The following is a 25,342-nucleotide window of genomic DNA, read 5'->3' on the forward strand; positions in this document are numbered from 1 at the left end:
GAACACAAACAATATTCATGATTCTAAACTTTCCTTTACTTAGTTTTCTAAACTTCACATCATGATACACTAAGCATTTTTTTAACAAATGTTTAAATCTAATAAATCGTTGTACAAATCTAACATAAAAAAAAACCAAGAATCTAAATAAAAATCAAAATAAAAAATTGCTTACCTTGGTAGATTACCTCACGGCTAGAGAAGAAGAGAGCTTGAGAATTTTTTTCTTTGTTTGGTGTCATTGGAGAAAATGAGATTGAATCAAAATTTTATCCATTCTCTCACCCACTAACCATATACATATAATTAACTTAATAATAGTAAATCCAATGGCTATAAATTGGTGTTGATAAACGATGGAAATCAATGGATGTGATCAATCTTGTCCCTTAAACTAATCTTGGTAATGATTTAATTTATGCATAAGCCCTTAAATACTCTCTCATCAAATCCTTCACATTTTCTTACTTACATTTTAATCCCGAACAACTTAATTTCTAATCTCCCAATATGGTCCCTGCACTATACTTAATAATTCAACTCATAACTACTCAATTAAAAATTTTTGGGTTAGCTCGATTCAAGAAAATTGACTTCAAAACTAAAATTTCTGATACCATTGAAAATTGAGTTGTTACACTCTTCGACATTCTCTCAACTTCTTCTCCCACAAAACAAAAATCATCTTTAGATGATCTCATGAATGCCAGAGGGAAATAATCTTCTTGGAGAAGCTGAAAGCCTCCCATTTTTCACCATATCTTTTATGACTCTCAGCCCTTCAAGGGTTAATTGTCCTCAAACCCAAATATTTTATTAATACATACAATCAAATATGTGCATTGTGCGGCATAAGAAACTAGTAATATGTTGAATTGAACCAATTTCTAAGAATAAGCTAAGTGTTGGTAGAATTGAGTAGGAGTTTGCATTTCTCCAACCACTGTGAAACGCAAAATAAAAACAGGAGACATAAAGATTGTTTACATAGTTCAGTTTCCCCATGTCTGCATAGCCTAACTCGGTGAGAAATATTCACTATCTTCAACACTTACAACAAGTGAACCTAAATCTATCACACCCCAGTGATAATTTTCTCACTTTTGTATCTTTGAAAACTAGTACTCTCACCGCTAAATTTGCCCCTATGAACTTAGCTTGTAAAACCACAATACTAAGGTTTTACAATCAAATGCACTCACACAAATAATATTCCTCACTTGAGTAGATTAAGTGCTCTAAAAAATCAACACATAATCTATACAAGTCTCTCAATTATATAGAGTTTTTGGAGACTTGCTAACATAGTGAAGATCTACTACAATTCTTATTAAGTAGCAACAGAACTAGTTGAATACAATATAATAATAACAAATAAGATTGTTGGCAGTTAAGTCTTCAACGTTCTAATCCGGTCCAACTTCCTCAATCCAATGGATTAGATATAGATGATCTGATCATTTAAACATGTTTCCCAAAGTGATATGATCTTCATTGATAGGCTAGATACAACCCACAATATCAACACAATTCAAAAATCCAGTTCAAGAAATTGACAATCACCTAAATATGGAAACAAACCAATCTATTGTAGTGCTTTAGGAAGTGGACTCTTCTTCAAACGCATCTTAATATTTCCATATTGTTTAATATAATATAATAAAACTAGACATCTTATATCAAATATTAATTTTAAACTAAAATTTTAAGGCAAGTTAAAAAATCAAAATTTTTGACTTTTTACTTTTGAAAAAAATATTTTTCCATAAAATTACCTTTTTATCTCATTAAACTTTTCTATTTACGACATCATCTTAAAATAGACTTTTTATCTTTTAAAAAGCACTTATGGTCGGCAATGATAAATACTATCAAAAATTTTAAAAATATTTTTTCGTAAAACTTTTCAAAAATACTTTTCAACTTCAATAATAAACAAATCTTTAGTAAATGTTTTTAAGATCAAAGTGATAATTGAATCGACTCTGATTTAACCAATCCAACCGATTAAACTATTGGTTCAACTGGTTTAAATATAAAATATGTAAAATTTAAACAACCAATTGTAATGCAATCATGTTGAGATAAATCATGAAACTCCCACCCCTGCGTTGGAAAAGCAAATAAAGCGGAAATAAATCAACTCCTACCTGACGTGTCATGGAATTGCAAAATGAAATAGAAAAAATTAAAATGTTATGAATGTTCATTATAATCAACCTTTCACCTTTCATAGTCTTGTAACCCCTTTCTTATTTATGTATTAGAAAATGAGGAGTCTAATCTCCCTATATATTTATAGGAGTATACTACTTGTACTGATGATGGAAAAGAATAGAAATGCAATAAAAATCCCTATTATTTTCATCTATTATTCTTGTATTCTTTGCATTATTATTTTATAATACATTATCAACAAAATTTTATTCAAGAGTGATAGGTCCTTAGTTTACGTCAAAATTTTGTTGGGCTCCAAGTTTTGAAATTTAATTGTTTGGTTAGAAAAATTGTGAGTGGTTGCTTGAGATTTGCTTGGGGATGATCACTTTCTCTTTACTGCAAAGAATGCTCACAGTCTCTACTTCTCATCCACAATTACCTAAGTAAGCGTAATCATTTTTAAAAAAAATTTGATTCGATTTCTATTAAGAAGTTCAATTTATATAATTCACTATTTGTATCTCTATGGATTTATAAATCCCTTTTTGAGTTTAATTGTTGTGCTTTCTACGTGAATATATATATATTTGTTATTTGTTATTTTTTATAGAATTTATTGGTTTAGTTTTAATTTTGATTAAATTATATGATTGTTCTTATCTCTTCTTGTCTATTGTAAATGTGTATTATATGCAATGATTAATTTGGACTTCAAATCTATACATGCTTGAGAACTATATAATGATATTAATCACGAATTTTTGTAAGAAAACATGTAAAAGATTCTTTAAAACTATGGATTAGTTTTCCAAATAGCCCTTCAAAGAGAATGAAAATATTTATGTGATACTTAAAGTTCATTTGACACATGCATATTGGTTGAATATTTTGCCAAGGTTTGATTAAAAAGAAAAAGGAACAATGTATAGACACATTTGATTTATCACAATGATATTGAAGTAAATTTGCAAATAATGATGACTTTATTGGCTTTGTTAACAAATTATTTTCTGAATTATTTCTTATACATTCCTTGAAATGAATGTTTGCAATAAATATAATAAAATTTATGATCACTTTTGATCATTGAACTCAATTTGGATATTTGAAAATTTCGACATATTCCCTCAAGTGAAGATTGTATATACTTTTATAAAAAATATATTTCTTTTGTTGAAATAATGACATTATGGACCTCTCAGTGGTTTAGACATTTCTAGAAGTAAATGTCATAATATTACTTATATGTGAATACTAGATAAAATGAATGACAATGAAATTATCAATTATCACAATTTATATTAACATTATAATTCTACTAGTTGTGAAAAAGTATAAGGCTAAAAAAAGGATGATACTAATAAATATTATGATAATTATGAAAGCATTGTGTACATGCCTGTAACATGTCTACAACATTAAATTTTGCGAAGTATTATAAAGAAAAAGAGATGCTCCGTAATGCATGATAATAAATCTTGAATTGAAATTATGCTATAAGAGGTGGATGTTAGAAAAATTTAATTTTAAACCTCTATAGTTGTAGCTTTAATATCTTATTGTGACCTTATAATATTTTGTATTATGGTATATAAAACAATTTATCTAACTCCATGCTTCTTAACGTGATTGATTAGTGATATTAACTTATTCTTTGCTATGTTTAACATATGTTTTATTTATACTTATTCTTTATATATAAATATATTTTCTTTTATATGAATAAATAAAGTTTTTTTTAAGATCTAAAATTTTTATCATCTATGTTGGAAAGAATTGCAGAACTGCATATTTTTTAAAAATAAATTACACATTTACTAATGTTATATGATAAAATAATATTTTATTTTATGCTCTTGAAGAGCTAATTAATATTGCATTAGATTGTAAAAGCTCTTGAAGAGTTAATTTTGCACCTCCTTATGATGTAAAATTTTGTAAAACATAATATTATTTTTTTGATCAAGAGGATATATGTTGAAGGTAATATTTATGTGTTTTACATAACCATGGATAGAAATGACATGAGATACTCGGGTTTTTGTATGATAAATATTCCCCGAAGGAATACATTACACGTATATGATTGACATATGAGATAGTGAAAAGAAGTTCATAGTGTTGGTACGACTGTTTAGACCATCTCGAGTCAATGATGATGCAAAACAATTTGATGAAAATTTATATGATTTTATTAAAGGATTAGAAGTTGTATTTTAATAATTGTTATCAATACTAGTTATTTTGACAACATATTGAACTAACACCAACTAAAGTTCGAGGTCAGTTGCATTTTTGGATGATAACCAAATAATATATGAGCTCATGGATCACATGTGTGCAACTCGAAGTTTGCGATATTATTTCTTGAAATAATTTGATTATGCATAATATTTATAGTATGCAATTTATGCTAACAACACTGGTGCACTATATCTCAAGCTTGATTTTCGTAGTTTTAGTTGGAATAATATTAAGTTGTCTATGCCTATATATGTTATACTTAATGGTTAGCAAAACTATGCCTCCATTTAATTGCTTAACCATTAATATAAGAATAGCTTTACAATAAGTATGTAATTTTATTTGCATCAAGGCTAACATGTAAGAAATATTTGTCTCATGAGAATTGACATCTATTTATAAACTAATAGATTTCATCTAAGAATATTTCGATGTGCAATATATATTTAATGTTCCACCATAACGCACTACGATGGATCATCAAGTATGAAGTTGATAAAATTTAGAATTTTTATTAGATATGAAAATTTTGAAGGGAGATATATTTATAATTTTGACAAAGTATTGTTATGTTACAAATTTTCTTAGTATTAAGGGGAGACAAATTGGTTAAATAATTATGTCATCATTTTTTTTGTGATCCTCACTAATATTATGTGCACAAAGTTTGAATGATAAAATTATTTGCCTGACATGTTTAGTGATGACATTTAAAGATTGCATATACTACCTGATACATATACCAACTAAAATGCTCCAAACAATTATATGTCCTAGAAGGACAACGTGATAAAAATAAGCTTTGGGCATGCTAGAAGCATGACAAACTAGTCGATTCCATAAAATGAAAAATTATTGAAAGAAAAGAGAAAGAAATGAAGATGGTCATATGCTAAAGAAGGCGAGTACTCATGAAGAGACCCAAGGCATAACTTTTGATAAAACCCTAACAGAGGTTCAGGTACATGAAATTATAAATATAATGGAATATCCCAATCAATTATGTCATAATTAAATATGATGGAGCTGACAAAAGATTGCATATACTACCTGATACATATACCAACTAAAATGCTCCAAACAATTATATGTCCTAGAAGGACAACGTGATAAAAATAAGCTTTGGGCATGCTAGAAGCATGACAAACTAGTCAATTCCATAAAATGAAAAATTATTGAAAGAAATGAATATGGTCATATGCTAAAGAAGGCGAGTACTCATGAAGAGACCCAAGGCATAACTTTTGATAAAACCCTAACAGAGGTTCAGGTACATGAAATTATAAATATAATGGAATATCCCAATCAATTATGTCATAATTAAATATGATGGAGCTGACAAAAGGAAATTATTGTTGACAACGATAATATACGTAGAATACTTCAATATTATGGAAAAGGGAGGATTTTGAATGAAAATATATTTGAAAGCATTGATATGAGAACAAGTCATCAAAATAAATAAACGTTTTTATTACAACTTATGAAATACATCTCGGACAAGAAGTCCAAACACCCGAATGGTGTAAAGTCAAGGGGAGTACATGTTAGCATAATAGCGAAAAAAAATACAAGTCATAATATATAGAATTGACTTGTAACAAGAATGTTCACATCACAGTTGGTTTTGGTTATGAAAAATGATTGATTTGTGGTGAATGCGAAAATCAAATATAAAGTTATTTATTTACGTCTAGTGAATTTGTATTCAACTGATATAAATGATTTGATAATATTGATGTCTGAAGCATAAAACTCAAGTTTCATGAGAAAATCATTGGAATTCCTAAAGAATTTTCAAGAGAAATACTTATTCGGTAGATAAACTTTATAATGAAAGTATATCTAAAAATGAAAATTTGTCTCGACATGAAGATCAAGTGTTCAATAAGGACAAATCTTACACGATGATATTATAAAAAATTGCTATTGAGTATCCAATAGTGTTTATATAATCAAAATTTATCAAGCTAATTTTTCATGTAGATTGGAGATATTGAAAATGAATACAAATGGTCAAACAATAATGTTATAAAATGATGGTCCTGAAGTGCCATTTTTTATATGTTCAATGCACTCATTGTATTGATAATAGTGAATCATACAATACATCATGCTTTATAAAATTGTTGGTGACATCTAAAGCATGAGAATGCAATTGAATTTTATTGCTATCTTGATACACATCAATAAAATTTGTTGTATTTGTTGATAATTTACTATTGATAAATAATATTGAATGTCTCAAATTTGAGTTATAAAATGATGTTCAAATAAGAGGAGCAAAATATTCACTGTTGTAACACCCCTCACCTGATGTGAAGAATAATCAAGAATTCAATTAGGCACTCTCTACCGCTACATTTGAGAAGTTAATTTTCAGCATTAGATTGCATCGTTTCAAAGATCTTAAGTGATGATTACTTGAGGGGAGTAAATTAACACTACATTTTTCTTTTAAAGTTGTGATATACTGTGTATCAAAGGATTATGTATTTTTTTTTCCTTCACTAGTTTTTTGTCCTACAGGATTTTTCCTAGTAAGGTTTTTAATGAGGTATATCCTTTATACAATGAACATCCGATGGGGATTGTTACGAATGCTATTAATGAGATGTTCATTATAATCAATTTTTCACCTTTCATCATCTTCAACTTTTCATCTTTCATCTTTTTGTAACTCCTTTCCTATTTATGTATTAGAAAATGAGGAATCTTCTTATATGCATAGGAGTATACTACTTGTAATGATGATAGAAAAGAAGAGAATTGCAATAAAATCCCTCTTATTCTCATCTATTATTATTGTGTTCTTTGCAGTATTATTATTGTTGTAATTATTATTACTATTATCATTATTATTATTATTATTATTATTATTATTATTATATAAAACAACTTATAACGCAGCTACCCCAATGTTAGAACTAATCTAGGTTATCCGTCCAGACTCGAAGTTCTGCTTAAAAAGTGAAAATGTTTGAATAAAAATATAAAGCTCGAAAATTTAACTTAAACCAAAAAAAGTTAAAACTCATCATCTAAACAGACCGAACCTCAATTACAAACCTTTTCCCTGCTATTGTTTGCTTCTATTTGCTACTGTTTTACAGTTATTTATTACCACTTCGTTATTATTTTATTGTTATTATTTAGATATTCAATTACTCTTGTTTTATTGCTAATTCTTCTTTTACCATTTTATTGCTAATTCTTCTTTGCTAATTCTTCTTTTACCATTTTAAAAGTATTTGTTTGGATATTTATGTTAATATCTTTAGTATATTTATTATATTTTTAAAATTTACTTTTACATAAAATTTAATACGATAGACCAAATCAAGCTCGAATTTAATTTTTCTTTTTATCTGAACCAGTATCTTTTTATCTGAACCGGTTTAAGCAAAATTTTAAGTCTACTTTTCAAACTCAACAATAATCAGATCTACCCAATATACACTCGCGCGAGCTTCAAGATGGCAGATGCAGCAACAGCCTGAGTGGAGCAACACCACCACATCACTGCCGTTTTTTAGCCAATGGCTTTCTTTTTCTCCAGTCCCACAATCCCTCATTTTAGAATCTTCTATTTTTTCCCCTCATTTTTAAGTTTTTTTTTTTTTAAGGTTGACCGGTTTTCTTTAGGTTTGGGCCAAACAAAACATAAAAAACCAGTTCAATCAATGGTTTCTGGGTTGGTATACCGACCGGACGATTCGATTTAACCAACATTGATCTTAGTGCCGAAGATATAAGTACAAATACATGAATACAACGTACAGTGCAGAATTTACATTATGAAATTCGCTCACTTTGATTACTTACTCGCATCTCTATTTAAACCGATCGAGGTCAAAAGGAATCATATATAACCTCTTTTTTCTTTTTGAAGATTATATAACCCCAATTCGCGTTTATACTTATCGGCTAGAACACATCTGATACGTAAGGCTAACATAAATTGAATCTTCCATATCGATACCAAATGAGAAAATAGAATAATGTCTTGGTCAGGGGAGGAATGGATTGTGAGAAGGGCATGCCTCTTTTTGCTTTCTATAAGCCCTGAGAAGATTAATAAACTCACTATTTAGACCCCTAATAAAACGTGTTATATTCAGTAAAAAGAAGGAAAAAAGAACCAATTATCGTCATCAAGCTGTTGGTTACCTGGTTGCATTTAATCCCCCAAGTCCAACAGTTCCCAGAACTATAAGAAGGAAAGGAATCTGAATCAAACCACGGTTTCTTCTTCCCCCATGAGCCTTTGGTACTCCCGTTCTGACGACATGTGAATATGTAGCTATAGAAGAAACACAATATCTAACTCACAAACCAAAGAAATAAAATATAGTTGTCAATACTTTTCGAACAAGAAGCTACCTGAGTACGAACCTCCTCTTCCTGAACCTGTGACAATCATTGAGATGAACTTGAATAGCATGTCAAAATAACTGTACTTGTTAATGTAACTAGTAAGAAGATAGAAGGATCCAAAATCAGGTTTGCAAACTCAATTCTATTAAGTTATGTTCAAGAGTATTGGGATCCACATCGGATTGATTAATCCTTAACCAGTTTCTGGCCAGTAGATCTATACTCCTTAGATTCAATCCCATTGAGTAGAAACCTAGGATTCACGATAAAACCAATTTAATAAAGCAGACAAAATAGGTAGATAGTATCAACTTATCAAACACTAAAAAAGAAGGTTTAGTGAGGATGCAAAGAAGAGACTAGGATGTAAGCTCGACAGTGACAGTACCAATTGTAGCAATAGACGCAGTTACGTGTACTGACCTACTAGATCCAATCCATCTGCTGGGAATTGGGATTTACAGTAACAAATGACTAATCTAATCAAAGAGAAGAAAAGAAAAGAGAAGCCAAGTGCCAACCATCATCAAGATATCACAATTTGTAATATAGTAAATCCATGTACTTCAACGAATCCTTTAACAGAAGATGGGACATAAAATGGGCACACAAAATGAAGCAAGGTATAAGCTAGATAGCACCAAATCTAGTGAAAGACGCTGACAAATGGGCTCACTACTGAAGAATTGGCATCAAAAGTAAATTTTGAAATAATATTAGTTACATATTAATAGGTCAATTTTTGTTGTTAGTTCTTGTACTAGGCAAAAGCTACAAACTTAATCCCTATACTTCAATTAGTTAAAGTCCATGTACTTCTCTAATTTTAAAATCTCATTCCCAACTCAAAGGGTAATACTTAAGTCCATTAAATCAAATTCAGTAATTATTCCTGTCCTACGAGTAAGCTAAGGATTTAACTATCATTATCCAATTTGATCATTTTTAGATTTTATACTTTTTGACTTGAAATTTCAGTTTTGACTCAACCGATAACCGATGCCACATAAAACTTTGGAAATAACAAAATTTAACATAACGAATTTATCGGCTACAGTTTGGGATAAGACTGAAACATCAAAATTCAAAAAGCAGAGAAACTAAAAATAGCCAAATGAGAATACAGACTTAACCCGCAACTTACACAATCCAGAGACTAATAGCATATTTTGATCCACCTTCATAACTATATATGCCACTACAAATTACAATGCAAGTCTTTGACAACATCAAATTTTATTTTTTTCCTGGAAATAGGTATTTCATGGCTTACTCTAAGTTTGATGAGCCACAAAGAGAAGATTAACTAATCCGTTGAACCACCATCAAGAAAATCGACTGTCATCGTCAGTGGTAACACCTATGGTAGCAGCAATAACACCCAATGCTTCAATCAAACCAGCTAATTGACCTTTTTTTATGTGTTTTTTCTTCACTGTTGAGTTCATCCATATCATATCCATAAAATTGTTGCACATCATTATAAGTGATCTCCTAAATCTGGAAAAATAATTCAAGAATAGCATTAAAAATGGGAAAATTTTCAAATCAAAATACATATTTCTTAAGACTTGATTAATGAAAATAATTTAACTGGGAAAGAATGGAACCTCATCTTCTTGCATTGCTTGCTTCTCTGCCTCCACAGGCCAGTCATCATCTAATACACTTCCTAACATGGAACTGTCAAAGGAAACCAACTCATCAAGGCTTATTTTCTGAGACAAACAGCTGTTTCATTCGCTGTGAACCTGATGAAAGGCACTCAAGGTATGCTCACATTTGATTCACGAACATGTATAGCATAGCATGTTTATCGCAATTCTTTGCAGCTCTAAGCAACTTATCCCATGTTGTTGCCACCATGAAGCTAATGATGAAAGAGCAAATCGTCATACCCCTCAGATATCCAGCTCTCTTACTTTTACTACTCAAATCATTGCACAAGTCTTTAAATCAATCCTGAGCTAATTATCAAAACTTAAGTAACAAGTGAGTCTAGATCCAACAAGGCATCAATGCAAATAGGATCCAATCAAAGTTGCCATAACGTGCTAAGTGTGAACATAGCACGCTAGATTAAAATCATATCTAGCAGTCCCCACAAAAATATATATATTATATCTTTATCTAGGTGTGATTAGTCACCTAGATGAATCTACCCTTTAAGTGATCTTAAGCTTAACAAAAGTACCCTAAAAGGAATAAGTTCTAGTCTACATTATCAGAACTAGGTTCAGGAATTCAATTGCATGTGGAAGAAGAACAAGCAACTTCATAACACCTATCTAAAAGATAGTGTACCTAGTTTTGTTTTACCTTAAATTGGTCGTTTATCTAAATGGTCTTATCTTTTAATCTTGTTTTAATTTCAAAATTATTGAAAATTGCCTTTAGGTCTCTCTTCCATTGTTTTGTAAAAGTTCTGCTAAAAGATATTTCCTCACCTCAAGTATTCAAGAAAGACCATTCTTTCCTCAAAGAGATTCCTTTGTTGGAATATTTAATGTTTATGAAAATAGTTAAATTTGATCAAAACTATTATTTACTAGAAAAATTATCATATTGCATTCAAAAAGATAATTTAAACTTTAACATTGAAAATAATATCTCTAAGTCACTTCCACCATTCTTGAGAATTTTTGAGAGAATTCCCTTAAAATAAAAAAACAAAGGAATCACCGATCTGTGTACACTCAAATAGCTTAATAAAAAAAATGATTTGCTCATTAAAATTTTGAAAGAAATCTAATTAAAAATAGACCATTAATGTTGAAGGGCAGCCCTCTAAATCACTTCTTCCACCATTATCACCTAGAAATTTGCAAAATCACCCATCTGTTGCTTTGTGTAAGTTTTAGACACAAGGGTCAACGTTGCAACCGCAACTAGGGGTGTGCATAATTCGGGTAAAACCGAAAAAATTCGGTTAACCGACCGAATTCGGTTAATCGGTCGATTAACCGAATTTTTTCGGTCGGGGGTCGGTTAATTTTTTTATGATTTTTCGGTTAACGGTTAATTCGGTTCGAAACCAGTCGGTTAACCGAGAATTTTCGGTTAACCGAAAAAATTAATAAATAAAATTATCCAACCCAACCCAAACTCAATTACCCAACCCAATTACCCAACCCAATAAAATTAAAACTAAGGGTCTGTTTGATTGCCAGTAAAATATTTTCCGTAAAATGATTTCTGGAAAATGTTTTACTTTTCTGTAAAATGATTTACTGAAAAATATTTTCTAGTGTTTGATTGAATCTGTGTAAAATATTTTCTGCTGCTTGGCAGATTTTTTGAAAATATTTTTCGGAAAATTTGTTTTTACATATATTAATATATATTAATAAATTTTTATATTTTAAATTATTTTTACATATATTGCAATGATTTATTTATAATAATACTCAATTATTAAGCTACAATATTAATCGTTATAAATTGAAAAAAAACTAATATCAAATAAATTATTTGTAATTGTGTTAAAAAACAAGTATTGAATAATTAAAAAAACAAGTTACTGAAAAATCGATAAACAAAAGCAGTTTTCTACCGGAAATGAAGGAAGGAATGAAGGAGGCGATAGAGAGGAGAGCACGGAAAATGTCTTACGGAAATTGAAAGAGTAAGACATTTTCCCTAAAATGTAACCCATTTTCCCTTGTTTTGGAGTTCATTTTCCAAATGGAAAATATTTTCCGCCAATCAAATGCTGGAAAAGTTGAAAATGATTTTCCGGAAAATCAATTCCATCAATCAAACAGACCCTAAAGTTTACCCAATTACCCAATCCAATAAAACTAAAACTAAAAGACAACCCAATTTACTAAAGTCTAAAACCCAATTTACTTTAATAATTTATAAATTTTTTAAATTTTAAAAATAAAAAATAAAAAAAATTCGGGTAATTCGGGTATTTTTCGGTAATTCAGTTAATTCGGTTAATTCGGTTAATTCGGTTAATTCGGGTAATTCGGATAATTTTTAACCAAAAATAAAAAATACATAATTTTCAGTTAATTCGGTTAACCAACCTTATTAACCGAAAAAATTTCGGTTCGGTTAATTTGTTTTAAAAAAAATCGGTTCGATTAACGGTTAAAATTTTTGGAAGGTCGGTTAATTCGATTATAGTAATTTCGGGTCGATTAACCGGTCGGTTAACCAAATGAACACCCCTAACCGCAACAACACTCATGCACGTCATAACACCTTGCTCTCAAAATAAAAATTCTGGGTTAGTAATACAGTGCCTGTTGCAACAACATCAACCTGTTGCAAGCATTGGTCTCGAAATAATTTTTTTGCCAAGAATGTATTCAGAGTCACGACACCATTCCTTTCGCATCACAACACCTGAACGGTTTGGACAAAATTAATTAACACATAAATTACCCACCAACCTCCGCCTCCATTAACACATTTGACCACAGCCCAGTCATTCAAAACTAGCCTTTCTCTCAGTTTAACTTCTCCAAACTTATTTTTCTACAAGCTTTCTCAAGGACTTCATAAGGAGCATCAAGATTTTCCAGGTTTTCTTGGATTTGTTGGGTAAGAATGTCTTTAGTTTTTGGCACTTCTATTACTTGCTCTTTGAATTTCTCTTGAGTGTGGTTTTATTGTGGTAGTTTTTTTTTTTTTTAGGTTCCATTACTTTCTCTTTGAACTCGACTGTGGTTTTATTGTGGTAGTTCTCTTTTTGTTTTTATAGGTTTAGAGAACCAAAACCTTGATTTTGTGATTTTCATTGTTGAAATATTATGGGCTGGTCAAGACTTGGAATGAAAATCCTAGAAATCTCGTCTGACTTTTAACAATTTAAGGCTGAAGTGTGATGATTTTTACCGATGGTCTAACCTTAAGTTTCTGCAACCTAAAATACAGGTAACTGATTTTCTTCTCCTCACCGGATTTCTCACTACTAATCAAGTGGCCAACGCACACAGGTGTTGGAAACTTTAATGTTTTGTTTAGTTTCTGAAAATATTTCTTATTTTTGTTTTCTATTTTCATTTTTAAAAGATAATTTTCATTTTCTATATTTTGAAAGTTGAAGAACACATTTGATAAATAATAATAAAAATTTGTTCTCAATAATGAACAAATAAAAACACATTTGGTACCTATTTTCCAATAATAGAAACATAAGACATAAAATAAAAGCATTCGAATCAGGGTAATATATTTGATATTTAAAAACTATTAGCAAAAAATATTTTTACATTTATATGAGTTTGATCTAGGATCAACTCATTTAAATTTAAAAATTCTTGTTTTCAACAATTTCAATTTGACTTTTACAAAGCATTTTTAGTAAAAGTAATGAACACAACTTTTTATTATTTTCTAATTTTCAACTACTTTTATTTTTATTTTTTAATAATCATTTTTAAAATTTTCAACAAAACAAGCTTTCTTTAATATTTTTCATTTTCCAAGAAAACAAAAATGATCTCTATTCCTTGTAACCAAATGGAGCCTAAAGTTACCAAAATATTCTCAAAAACTAAGCAAAAACCAGAACTCAAAAAAAAAAAAAAAACTCTATTTTTGTTGTGATTCTAGTTCTGACCTCTTTGTCTTCTGTGTCCCAAGTACCAAGTAACCGAGACTCACCTACCTATTTATTGCAAAATTCCTAGAATCCTAAATTAAGTTAACCTGGAATTTTGATTCTAGCTTATTTATCCCAACTTTTTAATTCTAGCCTAATCAAAATAAAATTCAAACCAAGCTACATTATCTAAAAAAAAAATTCGTTCTTTTTATATGTTTTTTTCTTTTTTTTTATGACTTCTAAAAAACTAAATTAAAAATAAGCTAAAAATAAATAAGCTCAAACTAAAACAGCGAATGCAAAAGTCATTTTGTTAGCCAAGGGGACAGCAGAAAGAGGCAAGGACAGATACTCTCCTATCTTCTAAGTTTAGACAACAAGCTATTATGTCTCCACAAAATGTGCTACCTTTGGAGAACATTAAACAAGAGATTTCTTCCCATGTTAGACTATCTATTGAGTTTGCAAACCATGATTTCTTGGAAAACTCAATATTTTCTCAAGAAGTCAGGAGAATTACCAGACCGTAGACAAGTATAAGCTTCAGCAATCTGCAAAAAATGCACATCTTTAGGTTATATTTGTCACAACCGTAAATGCAGTTGGAACTATTTTTAAACTGCAGAATACAGGATTAAAGATATCCACACAATTATCGCATTCAGTGCTCCCAGATGAAAGAAATATTTCATATTCAGATACAATAAATGAAATAAACTAATTGGAAAAACTTAATATTAATACTGCATCGGTTACTCGTTTTCCAGTATGTTGGCTCTTGTCAAGAATGGCAACCTCCAGAAAACGTACCATAATTTAGAAAGTATATGGCTCAAAAGGCCAGTCTAGAATGATAAGTTTCTGTGAAGGTTAGGTAAATTATTCCAAATAAAAACTACCGTTTGTTAAGACTAAACCTAGTCTTTACCAGGTAAATTTCAGTTTATCTCCCAAATCCAAGGTTAGACTTAACATGTTCAGCAGTTAGAAATCCAAAAAACTCGTGAAAGAATATAAACGTACTGCCAGATCTGATTACTCACCAGAACATACTATTCTAAATCGCTGCTTGCACCATGACTTAACCAAAACATGATACAAACCCCCAAGCAATCTAGCTCCCTCCAAAGAATTCAAATAGCCAATCCAAGGTAGACTTAACATGTTCAGCAGTTAGAATCCAAAAAAACTCGTGAAAGAATATAAACGTACTGCCAGTCTGATTACTCACCAGAACATACTATTCTAAATCGCTGCTTACATGCAAAAAGAATCAAGAAAGACTCCCCAAGTATATTTTAGATAGAGTGGAATTACTAACAGTCACAAAACTGCTCTAAGCTAATATCTCTCAAACCTAACATTGTAAAAATGCTTAGCTTGTTCAAATCAACCTCTAAAATGCTTAAGCTTGTCTCAACAAGCTTCAACAGTTCCTTTTCAGATCCCTAATGATCGCATCACTAGTAAGCCAGTACCCATATAACAACAATTCAAACCTGGCCCCGACGAAGATGTGCATTCCAATCAAAGAATATATTAGAAAACGGGTGAAAGTTTTAAAGGCACATCGATGCTTACCAACTTAAACTTAGACTCCGCCGAATGCTTTTCGTGAACTGGAAACAAGTCAGGATGCGATTCCCATACTTTCTTTCTATAAGCTGCTTTAATCTAAAATTCCAAATAAAAAACCATAAAAGAAATTAATAAAATATACAACTTCATAAACAAAGAAGAAAAAATCGAGAAATTTTGTTAGTCTAACTGATTTGAAGAAAGCAATCAAGGCCACAATCTCCAAAAGGAAAACAACTCGATTTATCAATTTCAATCCAAGTCAACAACCAAAAACAATGAGATTTAAAAAACCCCTAAAACAATCAAAGTTAAGAGCAAAATAAAATAAAATAAAAATGAAAAACTGAATGAAATTTGAAAAAGAAAGAAAAAAACCTGAGAAGGAGAAGGGCGAGAATTAGGGGGGAAGCCTAGCAGGAGTCTCGCTTCATCACCTTGCATTTCTGTGATTTAATTGGGCTGAGCTTTTCTTTGCTGGGCACTTAATTTTTTAATTAAGTGAAGCGTGGGCTTAATGCTAGTGCGTGTCAACAGGAAACTAATAGAGCGTGGCAAAGCGAAATCTACACTAGCGCGGCATTCGTAAGTGTTTTATTTAAACAAACTTTTTATCCCGTCCCATGCAAGATTATTTATATGTTTTAAAAAATTGTTAAATATATTTTAAAAAAAATACATCTTAAAATTATTTGTCAAATTATTAACTATTATTTTATCTATAATGAAAAATAATATAGATATTATTTATATTATAAATGTATATCAAATAATAAAAAGAAATCAATTAAAAAAGTATTATGCAAATAAATAAATTTGTAAGTTTTAATAAAAGAAAGTAAAAGGCTAAATTACGTAAAAATATCAATTTAAAAAAAATAATTGAGTGATTAGACCGATTTCTGGTATACTTATCGGAATAGGTCAATTTTAGAGAGAGTGTGAGTGAAAACGCGTCCAGTTGGGCGTGCTTTCCTGCACAATCAACAGAAAACACGTCTAGCTGGACATTTTTTCACCTAACGGTAACCTCCACCAACAGCCATAAAAAACAACTAGTTTTATTTCTATATAAACTCGGATCCTTTCCTCATCTTTTCATTCAAATCCAATTATCTCAATTCTCTTAAGAATTTAGTTTTAGAATTTTAATTAAAATTCTCTCAAGTTCGTCTTGATTTAATTTTGTTTTTCGATTTTTATTCATTTTAATTCAATTTTGGAATGGCAAATACTCTTATTCGTTTCGATGACAACCACGTTTCCGCATTTCAATTGCAAATGGGAAGACAATATTTCTAATATTTCTAATTTTAAGTTTATTATTAAGTTGCTAAAAAGATTAAAATTTATTTGTTCTTTTTGTTTTTTTATAATCAAGTTGAAGATCGAATTTTGGAGACATATATACACAATCTATCTTTGAGGCCATCACGTATGATTGTCAGAAGATGCGGGATTTTTGCACGTGTCCCGTATGCTCGGGGGTGTAAATTGGACCCCATACTTATCAATGTGTTGGTGGAAGGATAGGGACCCGAGACACGCACATGTCATCTTCCATGCGGTGAGTGTACAATCACACTCGAGGACGTTCAATTACAACTCAGTTTATCGGTAGATGGGCCAGTCGTTACGAGATCAGTTGTCGTTGGCGATTGGAGCAGCATTTGCTAGCAACTATTAGGCAAGGTGCCGAACAAGTTTTTTAGTAGCTGGATAAAGATGAAATGGTTGCAAGAAGATTTCCAAAATCTCCACGAGAGTTCAAGTCCCCTTGAAAGAGAACAATACGCCTTAGCACACATCCTGAGGTTAATTGGAGTTGTTCTAATGCCCGGTAGATCTCAAACTGTAACATCCTCAAAACCCCCTTGGTCGTAAATAATATAAGATAAATTTTTAGTGAAATAAGGTATAAGATCAAAGAAAATGAAAGTTGGAAGATATCAAAAGAGAGTTAAATCAAGAATCATGACATAATGTATAATTGATTTCTCGATAAAATGAGAAAATGATATGAAGATGATAAAAGAGAAAATTGAAGAGTATTAAAAAATAATAATAATTAAGAAGTAGGTTTTAGTATATTGATTTAAAGTAAGGACTACATTGTAAATATGTGAAAAGTTTTTGGCTCAAGTGTAAATATTCAAAATTTAGGGGATCAAAGTGTAAAAAAATAAGAAAGTTGAAGGATCAAAAGTGAAAATAATTCAATTTACTATGATATGGAATTGACATGTAGGGACCAAATTGAATAGGTGAAGAATTATGAGGGACTAAATTGTAATTTTACCAAATTAAGTGATGATTTAAGGATGAAATTTTAAAAGATCATAAAGGGAAAAATGGTCAATTAGAAAAAGAGAGAACTCTAGAAGGGAATGATGATGTTGGAGATATTTTGATGATATTTTATAATTATTTAATTAGATAAATAGTAATTTATTAATATTTTAATGAGATATTTTAATAATATTTTATTTAAAATAGCTAGTATAAACGGAGAGAAAGATGAAAAAAAAGAAAGAAAGGGAGAGGATCCTCCATATTTCCAACGTGAGTGAGGGGGAGAGAAGAAGAAAACTTTGTTGTCTTTATAATTTGGTTCTTCCACAAAAAATCCACTATTTTCACCTATAATTTCAAGGAATTTTCATAATCACCAAGAGAGAAAAGTGATAAGGAGATTATGAAGAACAAGAAAATCACCTTGGATTCAAGAAAATAGAAGTTGGAGGAGAGAGAAAATCAAGTTAAAGTTTGAAATCAGTAGGACAAGGTAAGAACATCAATATTTCAATATATTTTTAAGTTTGATATTATTAAAAAAAATCATAAAATTAATGTTAAAGTAGAGTTTTCTTATATAAGGTTTTATGTTCTTAATATGTTAGTGAAGAGAAATAAGAGGAAATGATGTGAAATATTGTAGAGAAAGGAAAGGAGGGTGTTATAAACTTGGTTATTAACATTTTGCACTAAAACAGTTTTGGACAACAGTAGTAGTCTAACTTTAAAAATTTACCAAAAATTGTAGAAATTGAATTAGAGGTTAATTAAAGTATGAAATTAAATCATATTGAGTTTAGTTTTACATAGAAAAAAATGGTGTAAGCAAAATAATTTCATATTATGAGATATATGAATTTTTGTGAGACAAGGTCAGATTGATTTTGGGTTCCCCTGTTCTAACTTTGAAAAATCATCAAAAATTGTAAAAAAAGATTAGGGGTTTAAATTTATATTTTTAAATTTTTAATGAGTCTATTTTCAAGAGAAACAAATTGAAACATCATCCAAACCCTGTACTAAGAGATAATTAATTTTTAGTAAAGAGAAAGTCGAAGCTGTCAAACAGCAAAATAAGGACAAATTTGAAGAATTTACAGTACTTATTGGCTAAGTCATAAATTTTAAAATTTTTATGGTAAAAAGATATTTAAGTCTAGTTTCAAAAAAATCAAGCGGATCTTAATTTAGAATTCTTTAGCTCAAGATATAAATAATTTAGTGACTATGACTCAAGTGGACAACTTTGATATGAACACATAAGTAAATAGTGGAATTATAGATAATGTTTCATATAAGCATGTTATATACTAAAAGCTAACGGTTCTAACAAATATATATATAAAGGATGTGGAATGGAGAGGAGGAGGAGGAAAACAATATATGAATATATATATATATAGTAGATGAATTTGAAATATTTCAAAATGGTTGTAGGTGATGGAATGATTGATACATATAAGTATGTTTAAACGAATTGATAACATAATAAGTGAATAATTGTTAATTGATGTGAATTCTTTGTTAAAATTTTATGAAGAATTAAATTGATTGGCACAATTTAGAAATAAATATGAAATATACATAAAATAGGTAAACTAATTTTGCAAGTGCAAGTCCTTCAATGGTCTTATTTATAAAATTTTAATATTTGTGTTAATTTTATAAACTTTGTTATCTTTAATTGAATATCATGTTTTAATGAGCTCCTTTAACTCATAATTAGTTCTATTGTAAATTCAATTATTACTAAAATGAGTTAATGATCTACATTAATTAAATAATATGATAAATTGATCTGAAATTTCCAATAGTTGCTTCTACAACGAATGTGACATCCTGATGCCTTAACTCGACGATCAGGTTGAGCATGGGGGTGTTGCACAAACTTGTACACTTAAGGTGGTTGCTACAACTTATCGACTTGAAAGAAGCAAGTCGACTTAGTTAGGGTTAGCCATGTTAGTGATGTATCAAAAGATGTATCGGGTGACGCGACCACGAAAAATTAAAATTGGTGGTTGTGTACTCCTTCTGCAATCATGGGCATGGTCCCGGCTACCATTTTTATGTTCCTAACCCAACTACCCTTATACTTTCTCACTCGTAACAAGGTAAAATCAATTCTATCATATAGTCATCATAATATTATTTAATTAGGCTGATTTTTGAAAAAAAAACATTATTTGAATAGATGGAACCATAGCTCGAGTTATGTGGGACTACTGGTGTAATACTCGGATATCTTTATTGACTCGAAATTTAAGGAAAGTTAGGACTAAATTGAAAGAATTAGCAAATTGTCTGACTTCACCGGGGAATTCAAAAATTTTAGTGGCCAAATTTCAATCAGTTGGATTTCAAACCTAGTTCGATTAGGATGGAACTGACTAGTTCCAAAGTAGGAGACAAAACAATTAAGGATGAATAGTAGAGATGGCCGATGAAAATCGTGTTAAAGGTGTATATATATAGGAGTGTGTGGAGATAGAATTTTCTCAATTCTGTTTACCAAAACGCTCATCTCTCCTTCCGACTAGTCAGAGTATGGGCTAAAATGGCGTGAATGTAACGCAGAGCTAGGGGTAGGCAGCGAGCCTTGGACTGGTTTGGGTTGTATGAAGTGGCAAACTCAGAAATGTCAGACCAATAGAGAGGGGTTGGTCGATGGATGTGCCGTAGGAGGGTGGAGAACTCGAGCGTAGCCAAGAAGTCATCAGAATATATGCCGAGAGCGACTCTTAATCCCGCAATTCTCAAATACCGAGTGACGCTCCCAAGACGAAATGAGATTTCTCGAGGTCCATCCCCAGACAATAGCACGGTCTGTAGGAAAAATGTAGAGCAAAACTCTAAAGTAAGCTCAACATACATCAGCTCCACGATCGCAAAGAACCGTTCCCACAATGTCGTGTCTAATAAAGTATGAACCTATGATGATAGACCCATTGTTTGAAGGGTTGTTGAGTCAATACACCGATCCAAACCCAATGATCTGTCTTTCAGATATTGGTACTTCTCTTCATGAGGTGGATGATTGAATGTGAATTATCTGTGTCGAGTGGTTGTAGTTTGAGAGGACAAAGATGAGGTCCCAGTAACATTTTTTTTCTTGGACTGAACGAGTATTTTACTCTTGTCTCGTGTGTTCGACATTATGTACCTGAAAGACAGATGACAACTAGATATATGAGCACCAATACAAATTAATATAACAAATGAACATTGCAAAATATAAAACACAATAGATCAAGTTCAATTTACCGCATAATGAAAACTGACTCACTAACTAAGATTTAAATAATTCAAAAAAAATAACAAAACAAAATCTAATACTATTGTAATAACCAACTTAGCAGAATAAAAATAGAAATAACAATATGAATAATAATATAATAAAACAAATATCATAATAAAAAAATATGATAATAAAAATAAATAAAACAAAAAAGAAAATGATGAGGACAAATAGCAGTAGGGGTATACGAAAATGGTGGCCGGGGAAGTAGAGAGGATGTGGATGGTTATGGGTGAAGATGGGTGGTTGGGCCGACGAAGAGAAGATAAAGGAAATTGAGGGAAAAAGAATAGTGATGAGCGTGGAGAGATGGCGAGGGGAAAGTGTTGGTTTGTGAATGAAGGAGAGATAGAGTGAGGACGACGGCGGCGTGTGTGTATGTGATGGAGGAGATGGTAGTTGGCAAAGAGGGGCGGTGGTGTGACAAGGCTTTCAACGTTTGAAAGAAGATGATAAGAGGTGCCCGGCGTCGTGGGGAGTAGATGGCCTAGAATGAGAAAACGATTGTAGGGTTTAGGGTAGAAAGGAACAAAAAATAAAATAAAATCCTTAGCTTTAAAGAGGATACACGGCCATGTGCCAGGCCAAATGGGTTATACAGCCGTGTGGTCAGGCCGTTTATCACTCTGGGACTGTATGTCCCATAAAAAATTTTCAAGCTTTAATCCAATTTTCACACGGCCTGTGACACGATTGTAGGGTTTGCTGCTCTACTTTACAGAGCCAGGCGCATAAAAAATGTGAAGAGCCTGTGTCGAATCTGAACCCGTAAAAACAACAGAGACTATAGAACTGAACCGTGCCCTCTTCTTCCCACCTACAATAGTCATGGGATGATCCTTAAGAGACTTGGAAAAGTCAACCATGACGGTAGATCTATCATCCACGTTGGAGCTATCATTTAGATCCCCGTATGGCTATTCCCATCCAAATTGAGGCTCAAATTAGTACTGACTAATTGCACAAAAGTCGAAGTAGACGGTTGTGATATAGTAGCATTGGTTGGACTCGACAATCCCCCAGATCACGGTACCCGCTCCACAGGCACATTACGAAGCCAAACACTACACTGCGCCTAAAGTCGGTGTGGCATTGCCCTTAAGGACATGTCCCATCCCATTGAAACCTTTTTCATGGCAAGGGTCAACTGAATGGGGCAAAAGTTCTCACCAAGACCTAGTTTTCCACAGAGGAAGCAAAAAAAGTCAGTTATTTGTACTGAAAATAGGCATAGAAAAAGTGGTGGGGAGACAAAGCAAGACGCTTCTTTTGCTCCAACGGAATCCGGACATCCACAAAAACCCGTATTCGTAAGCACTGCTGCAAACCAAAACCAAGAGCAGTGGAATAGTAGTCCAGAAATATTCCAAGAAAATTCCCAATTTGCCTGGCCAAATGGTCATTCTAGAACCCAAAAGGAAGGTCGTGAACTTGAACCCAAAAATCAACATAACACAGCAAGACTTGAAGAAGGTCCTCCCTCGTCACCAATCGATGAAACACCAGTAAGTGGTTGTTAAAGGTCTAAGGGTTGCCCTGAATAACCCTTCTGCATAAAACCAAAAGAGGAAACACTTCTCCCCCAAATTAGAAATAGAAATACCCCCAATTGGGTGCCACAAATTCACCATGGTGGATCGTATTTCCTTAAAACAGACAACACTAGCCATTAGAAACAACCCATCAAATTGAAATCAAACTCGGCCTCAAGTTTCGAAGCACCAGGAGGAACCGACCACACGTCATTCTCATCATTATGAAGAGTGAGACCCGCAATCTAATCTTCCATAAACAAATTAATGAGCCAAGAATAGAAACAAACCACAGCAAAACCACAAAAAACACAGACTTCAAATAGAGAAACCCAACAACACGTGCCAAGAGGCAGATAGAAAAAACTAAAAACCTCTTGTTCTTATAACATTATAAAAGTAACGAGGAATAAAGTCATAAAATAAAAGAATGAAGTTTTAATGAAATACAATAATATGAAAAAAGAAATTAAGAATTATGTTAGAAAATAAAAAAGATGGAGCAACTTTAATTAAAAGTCTAAAGCACTGAGGGGTTTATATTGCAATATCCCCCTCCTCATTCGTTTTGAAAAGAAAATAGGCAAATTTTCTTCTTTTTCTTTTCATATTCATTTAGACAGGTTCCTCTTCCAAATTTTATTTATTTATTTTTTTCATTTATAGGTCCCTTTCATATGCTTCCTTCTTCTTTATTGATATATTTTTCTCTTTTTTTATTTTAATTATATTTTTCATTTTTTCTTTCATTTTATTTTTCCAATTTGGTGTTCTAATCAATTTTTAACCCAACCAAACTTCGACCTAGAAATTAAATTGTATCATTTCAGATTTTAGTGCCCGAAAATTAAAAAGTCATTAGAGAAAATTCTTAAATTTATTTCTTTTGCCTGATCTAGTTTTACTTTATTATATATTTTTTAAATATGAGGTTTTGGGTTTGTTTATATTTTATTTTATTTTTAGGGTAATATAAACCAACAACCACTCAATTTTGATTAAAATAACAAAAGATTTACTAACGTTGTCGAAAAGTGATAAATCAATTATCCACTAACATTTTCCGTTATAGGCCTAACGGGACAAGTCACATGACCCGTTAACTAGCATGTTAGACATGACTAGCTAGAAGAAGAAGAGAAAAAGAAGAAAGGAAGATCACAATGGTATCTTAGAACTCATTCTATTAACCTCTACAAATCGGTCATGTTCACTTCCCGCTTCAATCGTCTCATCCCTGTTAACTTCGCTTCCCGCTTCAACCTCTTTCAACTCCTTTTTTTTTTCAAAAAACTTCAAAAACTTTGAATTTGTTCTTCTCTTAACCACACCATCATCAACCTCTCCCAACACTAATCACCACCACTATCTAGTTAACCAACCGCCATACATCACCACCACTGTCAAATCCAAACCCCCTCACAACCACTCAATTTACCATTGCCACCATAAACACATTCTCACCACACCCTTAGCAACCAAAAAATTCACACCAACAACAACACAAAAAATACAAAATGAAAAAAAAACTCCAGAGGAAAACCAAGTGGAAGACTGCAACGGAGAAAAAGGAAACAAAATCAAAGAAAGAAGAAACAAAATATAAATAAATAAAAGAAATAAGAGGAACATTAAGGTTAGTTTTAAGGTCTTGGGTCGTCATATCAAAAATCTAAATGGTAGGAATGTAGAAGAGATCGCAAAAAACAACATACCTTGGAATCAGACTGATTCGATGGTTGGATTTCGAGATCGGGCAAGGAGAAGTTCAAATGTTCAAGCATAGATTCGAGTAGTTTGGGGAAATTTTTGGAGAATCAGACTCTGGATTCATGTTCAAAGTGTCAAAAAGAGACTAGATAAGAGTTTGGAGTTTTCCGACCACCACTAGCAAGCCGGCGCGAGAGTCCGACGTTGATTTTTGGGTTTTTTTTATTGTTGTGTCTGGGTTGCTTCAGAATGGAAAAAAATTGAAGGTACAAAGAAGGGAGAAGAGAACATTAAAGAAAAAAAAAGAAAATTTTGATGGTGGGATCATGTCCAACTTGGCAGCCTAACGGACCACGTCAGCTGTCTGTTACGTTTTCGTGTGACTAATTTGTCACTTTCATAAAATTTAGTGACTAAACTGTAACTTATCAAAGTTTAATGAATGATTTATTTCGCGTAATATATATTTATATGATTGGATAAGAAAGGGCCAAAAGTCTTTCCTATTTTAGTTAAGTTCTTTATTTCTCTCAGCAAAACAGGACTTGATAGTGTACCGAATTCATTCGCCATGAATAACCTCGATCA

General features: G+C 31.4%; 1 protein-coding gene and 1 long non-coding RNA gene across 11 annotated transcripts; both read right to left on the bottom strand.

The window, feature by feature from the left end:
* Positions 1-8,156: 8,156 nt before the first annotated feature.
* On the bottom strand, positions 8,157-16,523 carry LOC107954391 (dnaJ homolog subfamily B member 6). Of its 10 annotated transcripts, none has more exons than XM_016889934.2 (6): positions 16,298-16,523; positions 15,923-16,015; positions 14,862-14,892; positions 8,788-8,814; positions 8,575-8,707; positions 8,157-8,469 (listed from the first exon to the last, which is right to left on the bottom strand). In XM_016889934.2, the coding sequence occupies exons 1-6, from the start codon at positions 16,361-16,363 to the stop codon at positions 8,415-8,417; spliced, it is 405 nt and encodes a 134-aa protein (XP_016745423.1). In that variant the 5' UTR covers positions 16,364-16,523; the 3' UTR covers positions 8,157-8,414. The 10 variants fall into 10 exon arrangements, 6 of the variants coding, with proteins under 6 accessions (XP_016745423.1, XP_040952605.1, XP_040952607.1 ...); XM_041096671.1 differs by having other exon boundaries at positions 8,788-8,836; positions 16,298-16,470; XR_005915761.1 differs by lacking the exons at positions 8,157-8,469; positions 8,575-8,707; positions 8,788-8,814 and adding exons at positions 9,795-10,281; positions 10,392-10,464; positions 10,562-10,651 and having other exon boundaries at positions 16,298-16,471.
* A 7,494-nt stretch (positions 16,524-24,017) lies between these two features.
* Positions 24,018-25,112, bottom strand: LOC107954392 (uncharacterized). Its single transcript, XR_001699533.2, has 2 exons — positions 24,760-25,112; positions 24,018-24,598 (listed from the first exon to the last, which is right to left on the bottom strand). It is a non-coding gene; the product is annotated as an uncharacterized lncRNA (long non-coding RNA).
* Between the last annotated feature and the right edge of the window lie 230 nt (positions 25,113-25,342).

This window comes from Gossypium hirsutum, chromosome D07, assembly GCF_007990345.1.
Source record: "Gossypium hirsutum isolate 1008001.06 chromosome D07, Gossypium_hirsutum_v2.1, whole genome shotgun sequence".
Lineage (NCBI taxonomy): Eukaryota > Viridiplantae > Streptophyta > Magnoliopsida > Malvales > Malvaceae > Gossypium > Gossypium hirsutum.